This window comes from Chelonoidis abingdonii, chromosome 10 (assembly GCF_003597395.2).
Source record: "Chelonoidis abingdonii isolate Lonesome George chromosome 10, CheloAbing_2.0, whole genome shotgun sequence".
Classification (NCBI taxonomy): Eukaryota; Metazoa; Chordata; order Testudines; family Testudinidae; genus Chelonoidis; species Chelonoidis abingdonii.
The window spans coordinates 40,643,195-40,664,849 of NC_133778.1; the positions used below are offsets into that span (position 1 = coordinate 40,643,195).

The 21,655-nt window shown below is 40.1% G+C and overlaps 1 protein-coding gene across 3 annotated transcripts in view; it reads right to left on the reverse strand.

The window, feature by feature from the left end:
- Nucleotides 1–21,655, reverse strand: part of DCAF17 (DDB1 and CUL4 associated factor 17) — a 45,666-nt gene that overhangs the window by 16,885 nt on the left and 7,126 nt on the right. For all 3 annotated transcript variants that reach the window (XR_012656648.1, XM_075070122.1, XM_032771046.2), the window contains exons 5-10: nt 12,908–13,044; nt 11,652–11,730; nt 11,154–11,243; nt 7,826–7,933; nt 7,186–7,291; nt 2,318–2,460 (exon numbers count right to left, since the gene is read on the reverse strand). Coding sequence is in view for 2 of the 3 variants with exons in the window: in XM_075070122.1 (XP_074926223.1) it covers nt 2,318–2,460; nt 7,186–7,291; nt 7,826–7,933; nt 11,154–11,243; nt 11,652–11,730; nt 12,908–13,044 (663 nt within the window). In the remaining variant the exon portion in view is untranslated. The remainder of the gene's footprint in view (nt 1–2,317; nt 2,461–7,185; nt 7,292–7,825; nt 7,934–11,153; nt 11,244–11,651; nt 11,731–12,907; nt 13,045–21,655) is intronic.

The following is a 21,655-nucleotide window of genomic DNA, read 5'->3' on the forward strand; positions in this document are numbered from 1 at the left end:
ATATTTAGATCTGATTAAACTGGAAAAGCTCAGCTCCCACCCATCTACATCTGGGCATTTTCAGTGCTAGGCAGAACCATATACATACTACAAAAAGTTGAAGCAGCAGTGGAGCTGAATCTGTAAGGAGAATAACAAACCCTTATGGAACACCAAGACTTAAATAAATTCTATCACACTGGGTTATGACATTGTTTAGTATCCAGTGAACGCCTTTAACATGATTAGACCTGTTCCTACTTCTCCTGAAACTACACATTGAAAATTAAAGACCTAGCCTGCAAACATTTCAGCAATTCAAAACAAAGTAAACTTTGACTTGGGACGAGACCTATGAAAAGCTTTTATACTAGCATTGAGTTTTAAAACAAACCCAAGACCTGGGCAAGTATGTGGAAAAGCTTACTGAGGTCTGTGGACTTGGGACAGTTTAGGATTTCAGCCTCAAACTAGGCAAAATTCAGGCATTTTGGCAGAGTTTTGTTTTGACTTAATTTTGAACAAACTTTTGTGAGTGTGAACTCACACAAAATAAAGCCAGGGGCAAGAGGTTTGCCTGAGATCTGTGAAGCAAAAGCACCACATTTTGTGCAGCTGTACTTCACCATGAGGCTGAAGACCTGTATATTCTGATGTTAAGAGACAGGAAGGAAGGGACGTTGGTCTCAACAGACTAAGAGATGGGGACACACATAGACGATAAACTTCCCAGTTGAAAAATCCTGAGCTGATATATTTTTAGCCTGAACAAGGAAGCCAAAATAAAGTCTGAAAAAGTGAGCTCAAGCAAATGACGAAATGGTGGATAATACAACTTTTTTAAAAATGACACAGTTATAAACACAGTGTTCGAAAACATTTTGAAAGAGAAACCACATAAGGAGGATACTCCTGGGGGGAATTCTGTGCACAATATTTTAAAATTCTGCAAAATTCTATATATTTTATTTGTCAAAATTATACAATATAATCAGACCAGTTTCAATTATTTTGGTAATTTATTTCAAAATACCTGTCAGCACGTATGTCTGTAACAATACAGACGTCAAAAAACATTTTCTGAATCTTTTTTGTAAAATAGATTCCTTACTAGGCATATTCATGCAGAACTCCGAGTAATAATTTATTTAAACTACAATATAGAACTGTATTTCTCACCCCCACCCCCCAGAAGCCGTGCAACAGTTTGGGAGAGTCAGGGGTAACAGAGGAGCTGAGGGAGAGGAAAGTAATTGCTGGGAAGGAGTCTGGATGCGAACTTGAAGGGATGTTGGGTGTGAGTGGGAGAACTACAGAACAGGTTTTTTGGGGGGTCGGGGAGGACTGTTAGGGAGCCTTCCTCTTGCAGACCCTGGCTGACTCCTAGCCTCTCCCATTCAGTCAGGGACATCTGCTCATCTGCATGTGTCCCTGCACCCCCACTCAGCCAGCTCCCCATCCCTATGTCGCCCTGCACCCCTCCCTCATCTGGCCCTGCACCCCCACTCAGACAGCCCCCTCACCCTCATCCCTATGTGGCCCTGCACTCCCATTCAGCCATCTCCGTACCCTGTCCCCATGTGTCCCTGGACCCCCACTCCTATCCAGCCTCTGCACCATTAGCCCTTATGAACCCCAGTCTGTGATCCTCTTCCCCAGCAGCCTCATGTGCCCAATGCTGACCATCCCCTAGCCTCCTGACCTGGCCCCAGGGGCAGAGCATTGTGAGGAATGTAGCCTCTTCTCTTCCCTATCTGCAGCTAGGGCTGGCCTGGGAGTGTCTGCTCTGATCTGGCACCACAGCAGCCCCTGGTGGGTGAAAGGCATAATTGCAGCAACTTTCCAACAATGTATTTTTTGCAGGAGAAAAAAAATTCTGGTTGGCACATAAATTCTGTATGTGCACAGTGGTGCAGAATTCACCCAGGAGTAAAAGGATCAATCGCCAAATAGTAAAGCAGCTTATTTGTAAAATGGCTGTAGACAGTGGGAAACAACATGGCACCATGCAGGATATAGGTACAAGACTCAGCTCAACCCATCACTGTTGAGTTGGGAACACAGAGGAGGTAATGCTGTGGATGCAGGGGAAGGCAGGAAGCACCAGAAGCAACACTGGTGGGAAGAAAATATTTCCATTGCTTTGTGTTGATTCTTCTGGCAATTTCAGAAGCAGCATTGCTGGGCTATAGATGCAGCCCATCAAGTATGGCACTCCCTGGCCAAGGGCGCAATCAGCACATTAAGAGGGCACTGTAGGAGAGAATGGGAAAATCTTTATTGCTCGAAGTGTTACTCAGATGATAGGATGAGTGAGGCTGCTATGTGAATATATTACCAAAACATTGTCTTTCAGAGCACAAATATGGAAGACTCCTTTATGCTTTTTCTTGTTAGGTGTGATGATGTAATGCCAAGGGTATCCTCCAATTTGAAATGAGTTCTCCAGGGAAGACACTTCAAATAGCAAAGGTGGGGTATCTGTAACATTGTGTAATGTTAAGATCATTATTAACAGCCTCATAATTCCATTGGTCTGTAGAATTCTAATTAAATTATTCATTCTTAAAAACATCTAAAAACTCATTACAGCATTTAATGTCATTGTGCACATAGAAATACAGTACAGACGGGCAACTAACTTCTACCTAGCGAACTGGCATTACGTGCAAGAAAGTGTCTGAACTTTAATATATCCCCCACTCATCTCTCTTAAGAAAACAATGGAGGAATCACAATCAGTGTAATCTGCAGCTGAGTTGATAAATTATACAAATAGAAAATTTTAGGACTCAGTGCAGTAAATGGCAAAAGGAATCTAGTTTTCCCTTCAGCTCACGTGGAGCAAGTTACATTCTGCATTAATAAGCTACTCATATAAATCCTCCGTGCAACAATGGGAGAAAGTATTTACATAGTAACTTTAATCTAAATGGATACCAAAAAACTTTACAAACCTTTACTAACTAGTATCCTACAAATAATTTCTACAACCACTAACATGGACCCAACTTTTGGGCTGAAGAACAGCCCTGTTTAACAGAATATAGCAATACTACAAAACAATCTGACAGAAACTCAAGACTATTTGAAATTACAAGGGGAATTGAAATAGGTGGAATGTAATTACCCAAGCTGGAGTTTGGCCAGAGCAACAATAATAATAATAATAATTAATAATAATAAGGCCCACATCTCTGCTTTTGTAAAATATACTGTGGTACGTTTAATGACAAGAACTGATTATGACTTCAGTTTGATGTCTCTTTTGAAACACTGATTTTACAGCAGTACAGTGCCCTCTTGTGCTGTGCTGGGGAATTGGTTATGTGCTGCTTTAGGGGAAAAAATGCCACCAACTGAATCAGCCACAGTACTTTTTGCAGCACTGTGAGTTTTCCCTAGATGTTTCAGCCAAATTCTGACCTGGTTTTATGCTGCTTAATTTGTGAGATTGAACAAAATTACAGTTTGAAGTAGTCTGACTGCATCCAATACCTGAATTTACATTTAGCTAGTGCTCCCCCTTCCCCCCAATGCATGTCAAGATCCCAAAGTGCTCAGCCAGCTATTCTGAGAAGAGTCGCTTTATCTGTCATGGGAATGAAACCACATCTGACTTCGAAAGTGGCAGCTGTTTAGCTGCAGCCAGTAGGTTAGGACAGGAAGTGAAGACGACTGCCTCTGATCTAACATTTAGTAAAAAGGGAGATTCTAAGCAAGATTTAATAACATAGGATTAATAATGAATGATGTCTCTAGGGAGAAAAGTGCAATATGTGGTAGATCAGAAGCACTGGAAGAGGGTTGATAGCAAATAGAATTGGTTAAAAAATTAGAGGAAAACCTCATGAAACCTCATTCCCTGACAGGCTGATCATTTTCTTTATAAAAACATTTACTACTAAGAATCCTGAAAAAGTTCAGGAGGATTGACTAAATTACTAACTCTGAGCCCATTTTACGCAACAACAGCCTTAAAAAATATAAACCTCACAAGTCTCTCTCTTTATGCTTATGTTGTCTTTTGCCAACAATTTTAAAGATCAGATCCCAAAATCACAGCAATTGCTATCACTATCTCCCACCTCTCCTTTCTTTCTTATGTGTTGCTTGCTCCCATTACCCAGCAGCAGGACCAGTGCCAGGGTTTCTCCCGCCCTAGGCGCATGGCCATTTCACTGCCTCCCGCGCCGATCCTGCGGCTCTGGTGGAGCTGCCGCAGGCATGCCTGCGGGAGGGCCACCGGAGCCGTGGGAGCAGCTGACCATCCGCAGGCACGACTGCGGCAGCTCCACCGGAGCTGCCTGCCACTCCACAGCAAAATGCTGCCCCCTCAATAATCCTGGCGCCCTAGGCAATTGCCTAGGCTGCCTAAATGGTAGCGCCGGCCCTGCCCAGCAGTCCACTGTTTATTAGAATACTGTCATTGTTCTTAAAAGCACCTCCTAGAAATGTCAATTTTCAATCATTATTTGAGCCTCTTTAGTTCATTTCCACAAAATACTCCAGTGTCATCTAAATGCAAAGCCTCATTTGCGCCTGGCGGTACTAGTATATTTGTTCTAAATTTGGAAAAACGATGAGCAAGATATTTTCCTCTCCATTTTTATGAAACTATTAAATCCTCTCATAATAAATGTTGGTGTGTGTGTTAAACAGGAGATAGTAGATTTATGATGGTTTAAAGGTGCTTTTTGCCTCTTTCACATTTGGCCAGGGTCAGTAGTACATGAAAATCATTACCAGCCAACAGCTGTTTGGTGACCTATGTGCACTAACTTATTGATCTCTGTACAGTTCCTCTTGGATAGGTGTCCACATCACCTACGTTGTTGTCAGTCTTGGCAGAGAGCCAAGAACTGAATACACATGGAGACTGCTCTACCCTGTCAGCTGTAGAGGTGGTTTCTCTAGGTCAGGGTTACCCTTGCAGAGTAATGCTGGGAAGCGTGCGTTACTTCTTCCCAAGATGTGTTTTTTCTGTGGAAAAATACAAGATTTCAAGTCCCCACAGCTTTCAAGCCTTCCACATAGCATCCCAAACAGTTAAGTTTCAACAAGCACAAGTTTAGACTCTGCAGTCTTCAAAAAGATCAGCTGCTTCTTCATAGATGCACTGAATGTCACTGTACAGGCTAAATCAGCCATCTCACTCATAAAAGAAAACAACTCAAAAACCACAGGTACGTAACTATCTCCAAAGAGCAGCTATAGTCAATGTTCATCAGAAGCTGAAAATGTCCTAACCACAAACTGTTCTTGAATAAAGTTCAAGATCAAAAAGGTTTCTTTTGCTTTTACTTTGTCTTAAAACTCATGATCCAAAACTCTAACGATCCACAAACCTTGGAAATGTATCTAATATAAGCTGCCTTTCAAAACTCACACAGGCGTATTCTCAACAGGGCATCCAACACTAAATCACGGTTTAGTATACTACGTCAGAGAGGAACTGAAGAGAGATTTCCTAAACTCCCTCTCCTTTGCAGAACTTGATCCAATTTAGATCATCGTACAGTCTCATTTCTTGTTTTCATAAGATGTTACATAATTAAAGCTTTAGATTATTATCTAGCTCTATATTATATCTTTGTGAATTACTTGCATTAGGCAGAAGTATCTGGCTTGTTTTGTCTGCTATTACTATGTGAAATTCTTCAATAAAAATTAATGTAAATATAAAATGCACTTTTTATATGGAAAATCATTTGTTAAAATATTGACTACAAAAAGCACATGATTTTATTATTTTTTTTTTTAAAGGGAGCCTAAAACTGGTATTCTAAGTGGATATTTGACAGCAGTGGGAGCTGGCAACAGCTTAGCACTTTTGTGCCCAAATATTAATGTAGGAGGCTCCTACTTTTGCAGGGGCAGGGAGGAAAAAGTCTAGATTTTCTTTAATTAGAGAAAAACAATTTATGTGCTGAGATGGGGAAGTCCTGGACTTGGGACCCTCCTTAAGATTCTGATCTCTGATGCACTGGTATAAAGATGCCTTTTGTATCTGAGAACTTTACACACAAAAAGTAATAGTACAGAATGCCATATCTGTAAGCTGGACATAAGAGTTGTTTTCTAAAATAGGTTAGTTTTTCACTAAGAATTAAGCTCAATATGACTGACACAGTATGGACAGCTAGAATGGTCAAACTGCAATTTGGATAAATTACATTCTGTCCCCTTGAATTCTCCCCGCAGTTTAGATTAGATACAGTAATCTGTTTCTCACTTCCTATGTTATACCACTGTTAGAGTCCTACCAAATTCATGCCATGAAAAACGCGTCATGGACAGTGAAATCCGGTCTCCACCTGTGAAATCTGGTCTTTTGTATGCTTTGACCCTATATTACACAGATTTTACGAGGGAGACCAGCATAAGGTTATTTTAGGGGGATTGCGGTATTGCCACCCTTATTTCTACACTGCCTTCAGATCTGGGTGGTTGGACAGTGCAGCTGTTGGCCGGGTGCCCAGCTTTGAAGGCAATGCCCTGCCAGCAGCAGTGCAGAAATAAGGGTGGCAATACCGTACCACGCCATCTTTACTTCCGCGCTGCTGCTGGCGGTGGCTCTGCCTTCAGAGCTGGGATCCCGGCCAGCAGCCATTGCTCTCTAGCTGTCCAGCTCTGAAGGCAGTGCTGTCCCCAGCAGCAGTGCAGAAGTAAGGGTAACAGTATCGCAATCCCCCCTACAATAACCTTGCAACCCCCCTGACAACTCCTTTTTGGGTCAAGACCCGTACAGTTACAACACCGTGAAATTTCAGATTTAAATAGCTCAAATCATGAAATTATTTAAAAAATCCTATGACTGTGAAATTGACCAAAATGGACCATGAATTTGGTAGGGCCCTAACTATTGTGTAGCTTTTCTGTGTGCAATTTAACAGCTATCATGTTCCACCTCAGAAGTGGCTGTATTACAGTGGTAGGTGAAGGGATTCCTGTTTATGCACAGTTTTTAGTTTCTGAAGCAGTTTTGTTCCTGTTCTAACTTTCTGTAGAAGTCCTATTTAGTAAATTCTTGGGTTTGGAAGTAAAACAGAAAACATTCTGAATTGTAACATGAATATCCAATTAAAAATAGAGGTATAGAACAACACAACATGACACAGCAGTTTTAAATATTCTTGCTAACACTGAAAGATCAACAGATAAAACATAACAGCCATGAATATCAATTATGAAAAGATAAAATACCTGTTATTTTAATGTTACAAGGAAGTCCAAATGGATACTTTCCTACAATTCCAACTTTACCATTCCAGTTGCATTTGCATCCCAAATCAAATTTCTGCTCTGTGAACTAAAATCATACAAACAAATTGGTTTTAGTGATGTACACGTTTGCTGTTCAATTTTACTGCATTACTCAAATGGTTCATTTAAACCTAAAATCTTGTTTTCTAAGTACTAGTAGATTTTTTTGGCTAAAGGAATTTAAATTATTATTCCTAGACTCTCTCTGATTCCATTTCATATCAAAGAGTCTTCCTTGCCCATTGGTTTCCAACCTCAATACTTCTTCCTGTTACGACAGACATGACGTAGCAGGCTGTAGACACTTGTTTTGGTAAGCTGTCTCTATGGGGAGTCTGAGTATTTATGTACCCGCCCTACGTACATTTTAAAATTTGAGAATAATGCTATTGGAATTGTTTGGTAAGATAGTCTGCCCATTCATACCTTAGACTGTAATTTTCTTAGAGCATGGATTCTAACCTTTGTTTGGTGCATTTCTCCTATAGTAAAGTGTCATATTCATATACAGTGCTAAATTAATAATAATAAGTTTCCTCAAAGTATAGTAGGTCGTGTGTCAAATTCCATACTCCATTACCTGCTCAGAGATAGACTGGAAGCTATAGAGCCTGACCAGACCCACGCTAGACATCACAATCAGCATTCCATGAGAAAAAGCAACATCTGTTACATTGTTCCCAAATATCTGGCTCAAGGAAAAGAAAATATTCCATCAGGAAAGAGATCATTAAAAAGAAAATGTAAAACACTAAGGCTGCTTGACATAGAAATTGACTCGCTTTGTTTTACAGTCTCATTTCCTGCTACACTCTTCTCCAAAATTGCTGACAGATGTTTTATTTTAGATGGTTTTGCAAATCAGCTATTCTTTTGTACTTCAGTAATAATACTTTGCACTTCTGTACCATCTGAAGTCAGAGAATCTTTACCGACATTCATTCTCAATATGCCTCTAAAACAGGTAACTTGTTACCCTGTTTTTACAAATTCACACAGTGATGAAGTTGGTTAAGGGCACATGATAAATCAGTAGCAGAGATGGAAATACAATCTTTTAATCCTGATACCTGGTTTACTGCTATAACTGGAGGCAAGTGTTCATTCTGCTCAGGGATCCAGGACACACACAGCTGAAAAGTTAATTATGTTACTAATGCATCAGTCAGGATACAATATTGGATGTTTAAGCTCTGAACCTGAACCCAAGTTGGATAGGTCTGTGGAGAGGTGCTTATGATCTTAATGACACTGCAGTATTCATTTTGTCCAGAGTGCCTCATGCATCTCCACGAAGGAACACCACAAAAAATGCAAATAAACTTTTGCTGATGTAAAAAGATGAACTTTATTCCTAATATTTTATGGGCCACACATGCGCTTCCAAGCTCAATTTCTTCCTACGTTTATAAAGGATTTATGAAGAGTAAAGTTTTCACTCTGCTAATCAGATATATTTTATGGAAATGTGGTTAAAATGGGGGAGAGAAAAAGCCAAAACAAGCATCAAATCAGATGTTCTTTGACCCATATGTAGGACAAAAAACCCAAACCCATTTGGATCCATAGCACATGTCAGGAACCACATCCCAAATACATGCTGTCAGATTCTGGCTGTCTTAGAAATACATGTATTGCCTGCTTCACAAGCCAGAGGGGGCCAAATCAGTGGGGATTAGATCTGAATCTACATGCCCTGTTTAATGCTCTCTCCATAGAACTAGTCACTATTTGTACAGGTGGTTGGAAAATTTCTAATGAAATGTTTTTTCGTTGAAATTTGCCAATTTGTCAAAATCAAAATGTTCTGTGGAAACAGCTTGATTTCTGTGAAGTTCTGACAGAACTTAGGCAGGATCCTGATGAAATCCTGCCTGGTTTCCTGCCAGCTTGCCTGTGGGCATGCTGGGGAGCCCAAGCTTCCAAGTCCTTGGCAGCTCACGTTCCCAGGGCTTCCAGGATCTGTGGCTCTGGGGCAGCCTGCCAGGCAGACTGCTCCAGAACCAGGGTTCATTCCCTTTCACAGAGAATTTCAACATTTTTGCTTCTCAATCTGAATTGGAACAAAACCTAAATGTCAAAATCCTCCACAAAACAGAATTATCTTTCTCTGCCTAGCTCTAATTATTTGTATTTCTGTAGGGCCTAAGAACTCCAGTCAAGAATTGGGGTCTTGCTGTACTAAGCTTGGGCAGATGAGTAACAAAAAAGAAAACCCCTGTGGCTCAGAGCTACATCAACAGTACATGTTGGAATAAGGCCATCTCTGTCCTCCACATTGGCCAGTCTGCTAGTGGAGAAAAAAGGGGCATGAAGATTGGCACTAGGGCCTGTTGGGAGAGCAGCAATCAGAACAGCAGAAAAAAGGTCAGGTTTTGCAGAGCTTAGGAGGGCTTGCTCTGATTCCAAGCCCTCTGCTTCAGAGGTCTCAGCTCCCTTCAGCACCAACTAGATGGCTGAGATGGGGAAAGGATACTCATCTGCACCAATGGATCAGCATTTCACCAGTTTCTGATACACCTCTACCTCGATATAACGCTGTCCTTGGAAGCCAAAAAATCTTACTGCGTTATAAGTGAAACCACGTTATATCGAACTTGCTTTGATCCACTGGAGCACTGCTTTACTGTGTTATATCCAAATCCGTGTTATATCGGGTCACGTTATATCGAGGTAGAGGTGTACTAACTTCTCAGATGGCATTAACCCTTGATTCTACACCCAGTGCAATCAATGGCAAAACTCCCACGATTTCAGTGGTGCAGAATTGGGCCCTTAGGCAGGGTCTGCCAGTGGTTCCTTTATAAGTGTTTTTGGCATATATATTTAATCTCAGATTTGACCCTCACAGTTGAAATCTCTTCATTACATTCCCTAGACAGGTTTGTTTTCAATTATATCAAATTCTGTGCTTTGTGGTAAACTTTAAATAAAAACATACCAGCATATAAGATGTTAGATTTCTAGTTTGTGGCAGACATTAATTTACATAGGCTCTTGAGTAATTTATGTTTTGCTATAAAATAACCCCACTTATGATTTTCATAGATTCTAGGACTGGAAGGGACCTTGAGAGGTCATCAAGACCAGTAACCTGCCCTCATGGCAGGGCCAAATACCGTCTAGACCATCCCTGATAGACATTTATCTAACCTACTATTAAATATTTACACATAGAGTAAATAATTATTTGTAAATTAAATAATTTAAATAAAATAAATATTGTGTAAATTAAATAATTTACACATAGTGCATTCAGTGAGATTAACTGTGTTGCCTTTTTTTTTTTTTTTTTGCCCACTTGTTCACCAGCCAATTTGTAAACTTTATTTTGCAACTCAAACTATTTACGGACAGAGGTGCTTATTGATAGCAAAATTTCACTGCTGCTTTTCTCATCAATAGCCTCCTCATGCACATGCTATTACAGACAAGCTTCAGATAGGACATATTTCTTCTTGACTGGCACAAGAAGACTCACATTTTTATTATTTTTCTAATATCTTTCCAGATTAATATAAACACAAGTTAAAAATCCCTCATTATATGTAGTATTTACAGATTACACCCCTAATGGTGAACGGAGATATTCTCATAGCTAGCTTCCTTAAAAACTCCAATTCCCAACTCTCTTCTTCCTTTAAGAAGGAATTTGTTTCAAACAACCTTTCCTAGCACCTACAGAACAGATCTGGTGCACTTGGTATTTTCCCTGCAGGTCACTTGTGTGAAGAATCACTCTGTGGTTGTTTCTATCCAAAGAAAGTGGGATATCGTTACATTCACCAGGGAAATAAGCCACTACATTATACAAATTAGTCCTGCGTTATTGGGACATGCAATGAGGCAACACAATGCTTTTTAAATTACTACACCTTGAAGCATAGTTAATATAGAAAGTAACTCACTTTTTTGTTTATCTCCAGCATTCCAATAAATTTCAGAGGTAGAACTCTGAATACAGCAAGAAAGAATAGCACAGACTGCTGGATGCCTGCCTGGGGAAGAACAGTAACACTGAACTTAGTTATTGTATTTCAGGCAATATTACATGCTAGGACATGAAGCTCACAGTATGAAACCATGATAAATATTGTTCAGAGCTTTACAACATCCTGTGAGTTAGGGGAGGATTATCACCAAGGGGGGAGACTGAGGCTCAGAGAACTTGTAGTCATACCCAAAGCCATATGAGGAAGGGAGGGTCTCTTGACCCGGTTCTGTCCTCTAATCACAAAGCCAGTCATGTTTTCTCTTCTAGTAACATAAAAGAAGAGTGTTAACATACCTGCATTAGGTAATGCCACAGGGTCAGCTCACGAAGAGTTCTCTCTTAACCTCTGGACTTATCCTGTAAATATTTGGCTATATATACCTCACCTCACAGCATGCTTGAGTACACCTACCTGCTGTGCTGCTGCTGTAAATTTATGCTGAGCTGACTTGACAACCATAATCTCCTGAGGAGTGTCCCAACTCAGATACCTATTGGTGATAAAAATGCATTTTTAAATGTAGTAGTTTTTTTAGATTTTCTTAAGGCAAATGCACCATTTCACACTGCAAGCTTTTTGCAACACAGGTTACAACACGTCAGATCATGTGGATGCTGAAGCAGGTCCCAGAATCTGGCCAAGCTCTGCTTGTTAAACCATCTGGGGTAAAGAGTGTTTGGGCACCTGAAGTAGCACAACGTTGATGGAGTTGGGGGCCAAGATCTGGTTCACTTTATTGAGACAATGAGACAAGCACTATTGCAAGCTCTTAATATATTAAGACCAGCTAATGCACTTTTCCCCTTTTCCCTTCATAAACCAGTTTTTGATTCTGCAGCATAAAAAGGGTCATTTCCTCTCGGAATTAAAAGGAAAACTTGCAGTTCTCCAGTAGCAGTAATTGCCCTCCTCTTAAATGGAAAAATGGATACTTTGTGCAAAAGAACATTCATAAGTTAGAATTGTCTATTTCTGAATTGGTAATATTTTCCTTGTTTTATGACGTTTGCTTTTCACATCTTAAAAGGTACATTCTGGAATGCTGTTGTTGCAATATTAAAGTTGTAAAATTGGCAGAGAAAAGCCAGTGTTAGCCTGATTTTGTGGTTTTCTTGCTTTTCCAGATGAGCTAACTGGAAATATAGGTGTAAACTCAAGTCCCTAACATTTACAGTGCTGAAGTTTAAAACTTTTCTAAAAGAAAATTCGGTGTGGTAACTGTGCTCACAAAAGATGCCAGACTGAGAGCCTTGAAGTCATCCATAGAGTAGGTACAGCATGGGACCAGCACTGCAGGCTGCCATTCATTGCATCAACAAAATGCCTTCATTCTGATCTGAAGGAAGTTAACCTCCAGGCTATTCAACCACTTGCACCTCCACAGAGTCTGAAAGAAAGGTGTTATTTGCTGATGAGTTTTGGGCTTCATCCTTTTCCTGCCGTGAATTTGAGAGAAATTTCATCCAGAAAAATGTATTTTCCAGACCTCTAGCTAAACAATATAGGTTCTGCCCCTCCAAAGTAACAGTGTTAAACAAAGCTTTGTGAATTCATAGGAACAAAATAGCTTTAATATATTACAAATTAAGTGATTTTCTCCTATAGTATTGCTATAATCCTAAATAATTAAACCATTACTTGTAGAAAGCCCAGCCAATAATTAATACCTGAATTTGCAGTAGGGTGGAAGGTATATTTTTTCCAGTATTTCTCCAGTATTAGCAGAGAGACGAAGGAGCCAGTTATGAGCAGTCAAAACTGCAAGAGAAGATTTATAGTCTGGTGGACTGGGAAGCGTTTCCTCCTATATAAAAAGAAGTTATCAGTAAAAAGTTTGAATGTGAACATGAGGAAAGCCATACTGCGTACTTCCTATAGCTTTTAAAGCAAACTATCTGGCCTAAATGGAGATTAGGGGGCAGATTATTGAACACCATCCTCTCTTTTCACACTCACAGTATTCAGGTACAAATAACTGTGGGCACAATTGTTTGTAGGTGTAATTGATATCGCTTAGGCTGAATCTACATGGAGAAATTGACAGGCAATAAGCTATACCAGAATAGCTTCCTATATGGACTCACTTTTTTGGGTACATCCACACTACCCGCCGGATTGGCACGTAGCGATAGATCTATCGGGGATTGATTTATCGTGTCTCATCTAGACGCGATAAATCTGGAATACAGCATCCACACAAGGAATTATTCTGATATAATTTATTTATTCTGTAATATCTAATTATTCCAGACAGCTATACTGGTCAATCTCCCCCCCAACAAGGCCATAGAAGTCTAACTGCTTGGTATTAAGCAGTTGGATGTCATACCAATTGTGCTTACAAAACTGCAGGTTCAAAAAAGATGTAAGTAGAGGCCAAACACAAAATCAGTGCCTTAGTGATGGGTGGCGTTTACAAACCCAGATTAAAACACAGATACAATTAAAATGTCCTGCAATAAAAATGAAATATACAGACACAAGACTGCAACAGTTTTAAAGCTGATGGTAGGACTTCTGAGAGCCACAAGGGGAACGATGGATGCATAGTTTTATAACTACCTTTTGCCACCTCTAAAATCCACAACCAGCAGCAACTGATTCGCTTTCCCACCCCCATGCCCCATCTAATATTCATCAGATATTCTATAACTCTTTTAATTTAATAGCATTACAGATGCTGTTCCATCTCCAGACTTTCTACAAAATCCTAAAAAGCAGAAGGTTTCAGACAGTCCTTTTGCAGCAAGATGGCTGACGAGGGAGAGGCTGCTCCTCTGACACTATATGAAATTATGGACTACCTAAAACAAATCTCAAGTGATCTATCTTGAGAAAAATATCTGAAGATTTAACTGAAATCAAAACTATTACAAATTGACTTGACGTGTACTAATAAGACTCAGCATCAAAACTAGAGGAAGCTGAAAACAGAATCTCCTCACTAGAAGACACAATGAGTACTATGAATATAACCTCAGAGCAACAGAAAAGGACCACTAAAACACTGCAGGAGAAGGTTAATGATCTTGAGGGAAGATCAAGGACAAAAATATCTGAGAATTTTGGGTCTCCAAGAGGGGTTGGAAAAAGGGAAGCTTGTGGAATTTTTATCTACCATGTTGCCAGTTCTTTTTGTCTCTCCCCCACCAATCAAAGTTAAATATTGAGATATTCCATCGCTCATTTGTGCAAAAATCCACTCCACATACAAAGCACCAGGCTATAACTAAGATTTTTAAAATACAGTTTTAAGGAACTCATTCTTAAAAAAGAACTTAAAAACCTAACATGGAAGGGACATAGGCTGATGACTACACCAAGGATGTGGTGAAGAGAGCTAAATTTAACACATCAAGAGCTGTAGCCAAAGGATTGGGTTTGGACTACTTCATTTTCTTCCCCTCTACTTTCAGAGTTAAAAGGGAAGGCAAGATGGTTTTATGACAGTAGAAGAAGTTGAAGGTGTCTGATCTCACTACAGAGAAAAAAAGGAGAAAAAAAAACCTGTAAAAGATACAGATGGGATGCATTAAAACAACTTTACCAGATAAGTCACTGCAGTGGTGGAATTTAGATCTCAGTCTAACAAAACAATTGTAAAGGACAAATCCACCATTTTGTCCCCTTACTTTTCATTTCTTTGAACTTCCATGCTTCATCAGCAGAGGGGGCTGGCTGGGAAGAAGGATCTCATCTCTGATTTGAATTTTGAGCCTCCACCCAAACTCAAGAAGCCACTATGTGCTCCACCTGCTGCTGTAAGCAGGTTGTAGGATTACAATATGGACACGCCTGCTTTGCGTGCATCCACCCTAGCCCATGCCCTTCATTAATCCAGTGTACCAGGAGCATATCCACATTCAAGACCCTCACTCCAACCAAACTGCTTAACTAGACCCGTGGACTCCTTACACCTATGGATCGGTAAGGTGCCACAGAGAAGTGTGGTTTTGTTTTCGATCTGAGGGACTCTTGCTCCTGATATCTTTTCCAACCCTTTCTCACCTTTTTTTATTTTTAAAATCTTCCTCTCCTTTCCCCTTCCTCGATAATTTTCTTTCATCCCCATCTAATTTCCTATATTTTGGGTTTATAGTAAATTTGGAAATATTCAATCCATTTGCCCTAAACGTACACTTATAAGAGATATCAGATCTAAATAGTGTAATGAAGATTTCAGTTGAATGATGAACTGTTTCAATTCCCCAACTGTAAAGAAATCTGATCTCCTAAAATCCTATCCAAGAATAATTATTATTATTGCTGTTCATGATTCACCAAATTACTGAGAATGTGTTATTATGACACTGTTGTATGCAGTGTAGTTGTAGCCGTCTGTTTTTTTTCAGTAATATTCAGGTTTTTTCTTTAGTTTTTATTTTTGTTAGAGTTGAAATAAATGTTATGCTGATTTACACGGGTGACTATGGAGTTTACACTATAATCCAGCGTGGACAAGGCTCCAGGGGCAAAGTTTAGGAAAAACTGTTCTGCTAATCAACCCTTATCTGCAAACGATCCAGTTATGTTGGAATAAGGTTGTTTAAACAATTTGTATAACTTTTTCTTATATATCCACTATAGACTTGCTCTTAAGTTGAGACAGTAGTCTTCTTCACACTTTTTTTGTTGTTGGGATCAAACCACGCCCTCCCCTGATATGAGACTATTTCTCCTTTATCAAATTAAAGGGACTCCAGCTATGCTCCAGTTGGATGTTTTGAGTTGTGGGGGGGAAGGTGTGATGAGGCCACTCTTCATATGCCCAGGGTGGTGAGGAGGAATCCAGATATGCAGCTCAAGCAATGAGAAGTATTCAGCCACCTGATAAAGAGATATTTGACTTAAACACGCCTTATGGCTAATATTATAAACTATGTTTCCTGGAACGTCAGAGGAACACTGAAAGCAGATATCTTCCTACAAGAAACCCACGTAATGACTTGGAGGCAGAGACATTTAGGATAGGTGGAGGGGTGCTTAACAAGTTCTCCTCTGCAGCCAAACATGTAGCAATATTGTTTCTTAAAAGACTCACTTTACAAATTCTAGATGTAAATGAAGATCAGGAAGGTACTTTTTATTGTGAAGGCTATGACCTCTGATTCTATAGACACCCACTGATGTATGTGGACCCAATAAACTATAACAGGGTACAAAAAAAGAACTAGATAAATTCATGGAGTATAGGTCCATCAATGGCTATTAGCCAGGATGGGCAGGAATGGTGTCCTTAGCCTCTGTTTGCCAGAAGCTGGGAATGGGTGATGGGATGGATCACTTGATGATTACCTGTTCTGTTCATTCCCCCTGAGGCACCTGGCATTGGCCACTGTTGGAAGACAGGATACTGGGCTAGATGGACCTTTGCTCTGAACCAGCATGGCCATTCTCATGTTCTTATGTTCTTAATAAAGATGCTCTACTTTTTAAAAACACTTGCCCTCCGAAATTAATATGCTGTTAGTATCAATCATCATAACAGGAGATCTTAATGAAGTATTGGACCCTTTTTTAGACAAATCAGGCCAACCCCAACATACACAATCACATATTAGAAATATTATAAAAGATTATAAGGAAGAATTGGGGTTAAAAGATGTATGGTGGTTGCGGAACCCTTGGATGAAGGATTTTACTTTTTTTTCCTCCTCGCAGTCCACATATTCACAAATAGATTTCTTCCTGATTTCTACGAATCTGGTAGACTTAGTGCTCAATAATGAAATCAAGTCTATTATGATCACTTATCATGCACCAGGTTGCTACACCTCCCAAGACAAATTGGACTTGTAAAGAAAGATACTGAACTCTGCTCTTGAGAAAGATAAACATTTTCAGAACTATGTCACAGAAGAAATTCAGTTTTTTTCCTAAACAAATGACCCACCAGAGATATCCCAATCCACCCTATGTGATACACTAAAAGCTTTTATTAGGGGCAGGATTATTTCCTATTCAGCAGATAGGGAGATGGCTAGCCAGGCTCAGGTCCTAGAATTAACCAAACAACTTAAAGCTATCGACATAAAATGTGCCAACTAGTCCTACCAAGAAAATCTTAAAAAATTAATCAATCTTTGGTAAAAAGTAAATAGACTAACTTCAGCACAAGCCCCCAATTTTCTCTTTTTAGACTCACACAAGAGATACTGGGAGTCAGGAGTAAGAGTGGGGAAAATTCTCACATATAGATTAAAAGTAAGCAGTCAAAGGTCTCAAATACTATCACTCAAATCATAACAAGGGCAGGTTATTATTAATCAAAAAGAGATCAATGATCAATTTGTCAAATTCTACCAGGCTCTTTACAATAACGATTCACCACTTGACCCAGAAGAACTAAATAATTTTATTAAAGCTCTTAACTGCCCACAATCTCATAAGAACAGCAGACCAGGCTGGCCTTTCCCTTGCAATTAGAGAAATTAATCAAGGCCATGGAGGAAATTAATCTGGCCAAGACCCCTGCCCTTGATGGCCTACAGATAGAATTCTATCAAAGTTTCAAGAACATTCTGGCCCCTAAGCTGTTATACTTTTCTAAGATGCCTTAAAGAAAGGTATGCTACCTCCTACTATGAGAGGAGCTCTAATTACCGTATTACTTAAACCAGCTAAGGATGCTCAAAACTGTAACAGCTATAGATCCATCTCATTAATCAATACTGATGTAAAAATACTGTCACAAATATTGGCTAAGGGACTGGAAAAAGTAATGAATGAAATGGTTAACCCTGAACAGATGAAATTTATTTTAAAAAGGCATAGTTCACACTCTAGAAATTCCCATGGAATTGTTTCACTCAGTGCAGAGAAAGCCTTTGACAGAGTGAACTGGCAATATCTGTTTGTGACCCTGGACAAATTTGGCTTGGGAAAGTCCTTTATTTCATGGATAAAGCTGTTAGGATCCAAGAATTGGGATTGGAATATAACAAATACATCTCTACCTCGATATAATGCTGTCCTCGGGAGCCAAAAAATCTTACTGCGTTATACGTGAAACCGCGTTATATTGAACTTGCTTTGATCCATCGGAGTGCACAGTTCTACCCCCTCTCCCCCGCACTGCTTTACCGCATTATATCCAAATTCGTGTTATATTGGGGGAAAGGTGTAGCACAATATCTCCCTGCCCCTTTGACCTGTTTCAGGGAGCAAGACAGGGATGCCTTCTCTTTCTCCCTTCCTATTCAATCTAGCATTAGAACACTTGCAGTAGAAATTAGGGAACATCAAACTATTCAGTGGATTAAATCAGAGACTCAGGAGACAAATTTTTCTATATGGAGATGACATCCTCCTATATATTAAAAATCCAAATCAATCTGTTCTAAATAGTCTACAAACTATAGATAACTGGTAAATTCTCTGGCTACAAGATAAATTTGAAACAATAAAGATCTCTTTGGATTTAGATGGAAGTGGCTCTACCTGTATAGGGATATTTAGATAAAAAAAAACCAAATCTCAGATATTTTGGCATCCTCTTCCTTAAGGAAATTAAAAGCACAGTCAAGGTTACCCTCACCCCATTAATCATGCAGTTAACAAACTATTTATATAGATAGCAGGCACTACCTCTCTCCCTTTGGGAAAAAATAAACAGTCAAAATGAATGCCATTCTGAGGATCCTTTTTACTCTGAATTCCTTTCCTACCCATATTTCTCCTTTTTATTTTACCAAAATTGACAACATGTTCCCGTCTGTTTTGTAGGGTGCTGGTAACAAACCCAGAATCTCCTTACAAAGATTACAGTTCCCTCTCAAAACAGATTTTAGATGTCCCAACCATCAAGCAATAATCCTTAGCCATCAGCACAATGGCTCATTCCCTTGTGCTTTAGAAACTCAGATTGGTTCCAGCTGGAAGCAGAACTGTTTGTTCCTTTACCCTTTTCCAATGCACTGCACTTAGATTACTACTGTTTCCCTAAAGAACAACTACCAGCTATTGTCGCAGACAAAAATATTTGGCAAACTATGTCTACTAAATTTAAAAATCACCCTCTTCTACATAACAAAGACTCTTTATCTGGGGTAACTTGAAATTCTGTATAGCAGACAACCCCATCATTTGGCCAGATTTAATTAGGAAAGGAATTCTGACCATCATTCAATTGACTGAAAATGATACCTTCCTCCCTTTTATAATACTCAAAGAAGGTTCAATCTATAGCAGGGGTAGGCAACCTATGGCACGTGTGCCAAAGGTGGCACATGAACTGATTTTCAGTGGCACTCACTCTGCCTGGGTCCTGGCCACCAGTCCGGGGGGCTCTGCATTTTAATTTAATTTTAAATGAAGGTTCTTAGGCATTTTAAAGACCTTATTTACTTTACATACAACAATAGTTTAGTTATATATTATAGACTTATAGAAAGAGACCTTCTAAAAACATTAAAATGTATTACTGGCATGCAAAACCTTAAATTAGAGTGAATAAATGAAGACTCGGCACACCACTTCTGAAAGGTTGCTGACCTCTGATCTATAGACTAAGAAGGAGTGGAAATACGTCCAACTTAAACATGCCATCTCCCATCTGTTGGGCCCCAATGCCTATGCTACCCTGACCCACCTGAACTGCATTCATTTCTCAAATATTACCAGATTGCCAAGACCTACAGCAACACTATATGCACAGTTGGCCAGCAAATCTGAATTAAACATGGATTCCCTAAAAAAGAAACAGAAGGAGAAACTAGGCCAGGGCTCGGCAACATATGGCACAAAGACGGCACAGGAGCTGATTTTTAATGGCACGCTGCTGGGGTCCCAGCCTGCTGCGGAACCCTGGCTGGCAATGGGCTGGGTGGGGCCAGTGGCCGGGACCCTAGCAGGCAGCAGCATGCCATTAAAAATCCTGCCAGGCCCAGCCTGCTCTTTTCCGCCCCTGCCCACTGCTCTCTCTTGCAGGGGCAGGGGACAGAAGTTTGGTCCTGCCGGCTGCTGTTGCTGCAGGGCAGCCTCCACCGGCAGCCAAGCTCCCTCCTCCCTGCCTCTTTCCCCAACGTACTGGGTTCCTGCCCCTCCTCCTCTCCCTCCCTGCGGCCCTGGAGGGAGTGGGAGAAGCAGAGCGGGAACTGCAGCCACAGTGCGCTCACTGCTCCGGAGAAGAGGCAGGGATGGGGCCTTGGGGAATGAGGGTGGAATTAGGGCATATCCCCTTAAGCTCCCTGCCGTGAGCATCCCCACTACTCCAGCCTACATCCCCAGTCCCCTGCCCTGACTCCTGAACCCCGCCCCCCACATCCCCAGCCCTCTGCCCTAAGCCCTGCACCCCCCTCTGACACTACGGAGTTATCCAATTGTTTTTGCATGACTCCATGGGATTTAAACTGCATTTCTCGGTATGGGCCTGATCCTGCAAGATGCTGACTATCCTCAACTCCTGTGGGAGTTAGACACTCAGCTGCTTACAGGAGGCAGAAATCTAGGAGCAGCATAGTGGAGAAATGTGGCACTATAAAGTCACACGGATATTATTATACCATATGCAATAACATAACTAAAAAAAAGACTATTAAAGTGTTGTAGTTTGCATTCATTAATGCACATTTTAAAATATTTACTAATTTTTCTCAAAATTACCAGACTATTTCCCAGTAGAATTTGCCATGCACAAAATGTCATATTTTAGAGTTCCCCTATTTGAGTTAGCCAGATGCAAATAAATCTTAATATGAGAAAACCACTCAGTCTTTCCCTAAAAGTCACCTTTGGTCTGAGAGAAAGTATGACAATTTCAGTCAAAAAAATGAAGTTTAGAGAAAGCTGTGCGCAAATGAAAATAGTGAGCTAAAATGCCAGTAGAGTTATGACCAGCTGTAGTCAATAAGGATGTGTGTACGTGGCAAGCAGAAACCCATGGCAGCAAGTCTCAGAGCCCCTGTCTACAGACTTGTGCTATGCCACTAAAAATAGTGTGTAGATGTTTGGCTCGGACTGGAGGTCAGATTCTGCAAACTTTAAATGAACCCTGTATTTTCATGGAATTTTTTCAAAGATGATTACTTAACTCAGAGAAGAGAGTGTTCTCTAGTGTCTAAGCCCATTTCAATGCAAAAATTCTCACTTATCTACTGTGTGAAGATCATCATTCCTGACAAGCAATGTGATAGTTGTTAACAAGAATGTTGTTACAAACAGTGCAACTGACCCATTAAATAACTGCTCCAAGCAAAGAAAAGCATAATGTATTAATGTATACTGTTTTGAACTTATTTAGGTTAACTGAAAATGTTAGAGAAGAGCAGGTTGATAATATGGTCTCCGAATACTTGGCTTCTTCCATGAAGTAACAGCAAAACTCCCTCCAACTTCAATGGGAGCCATACACAGCCATCTGAAGACATAAACTGACCATAATTTGTAATAAACGTCATTCCCATTTTTTAAAATGT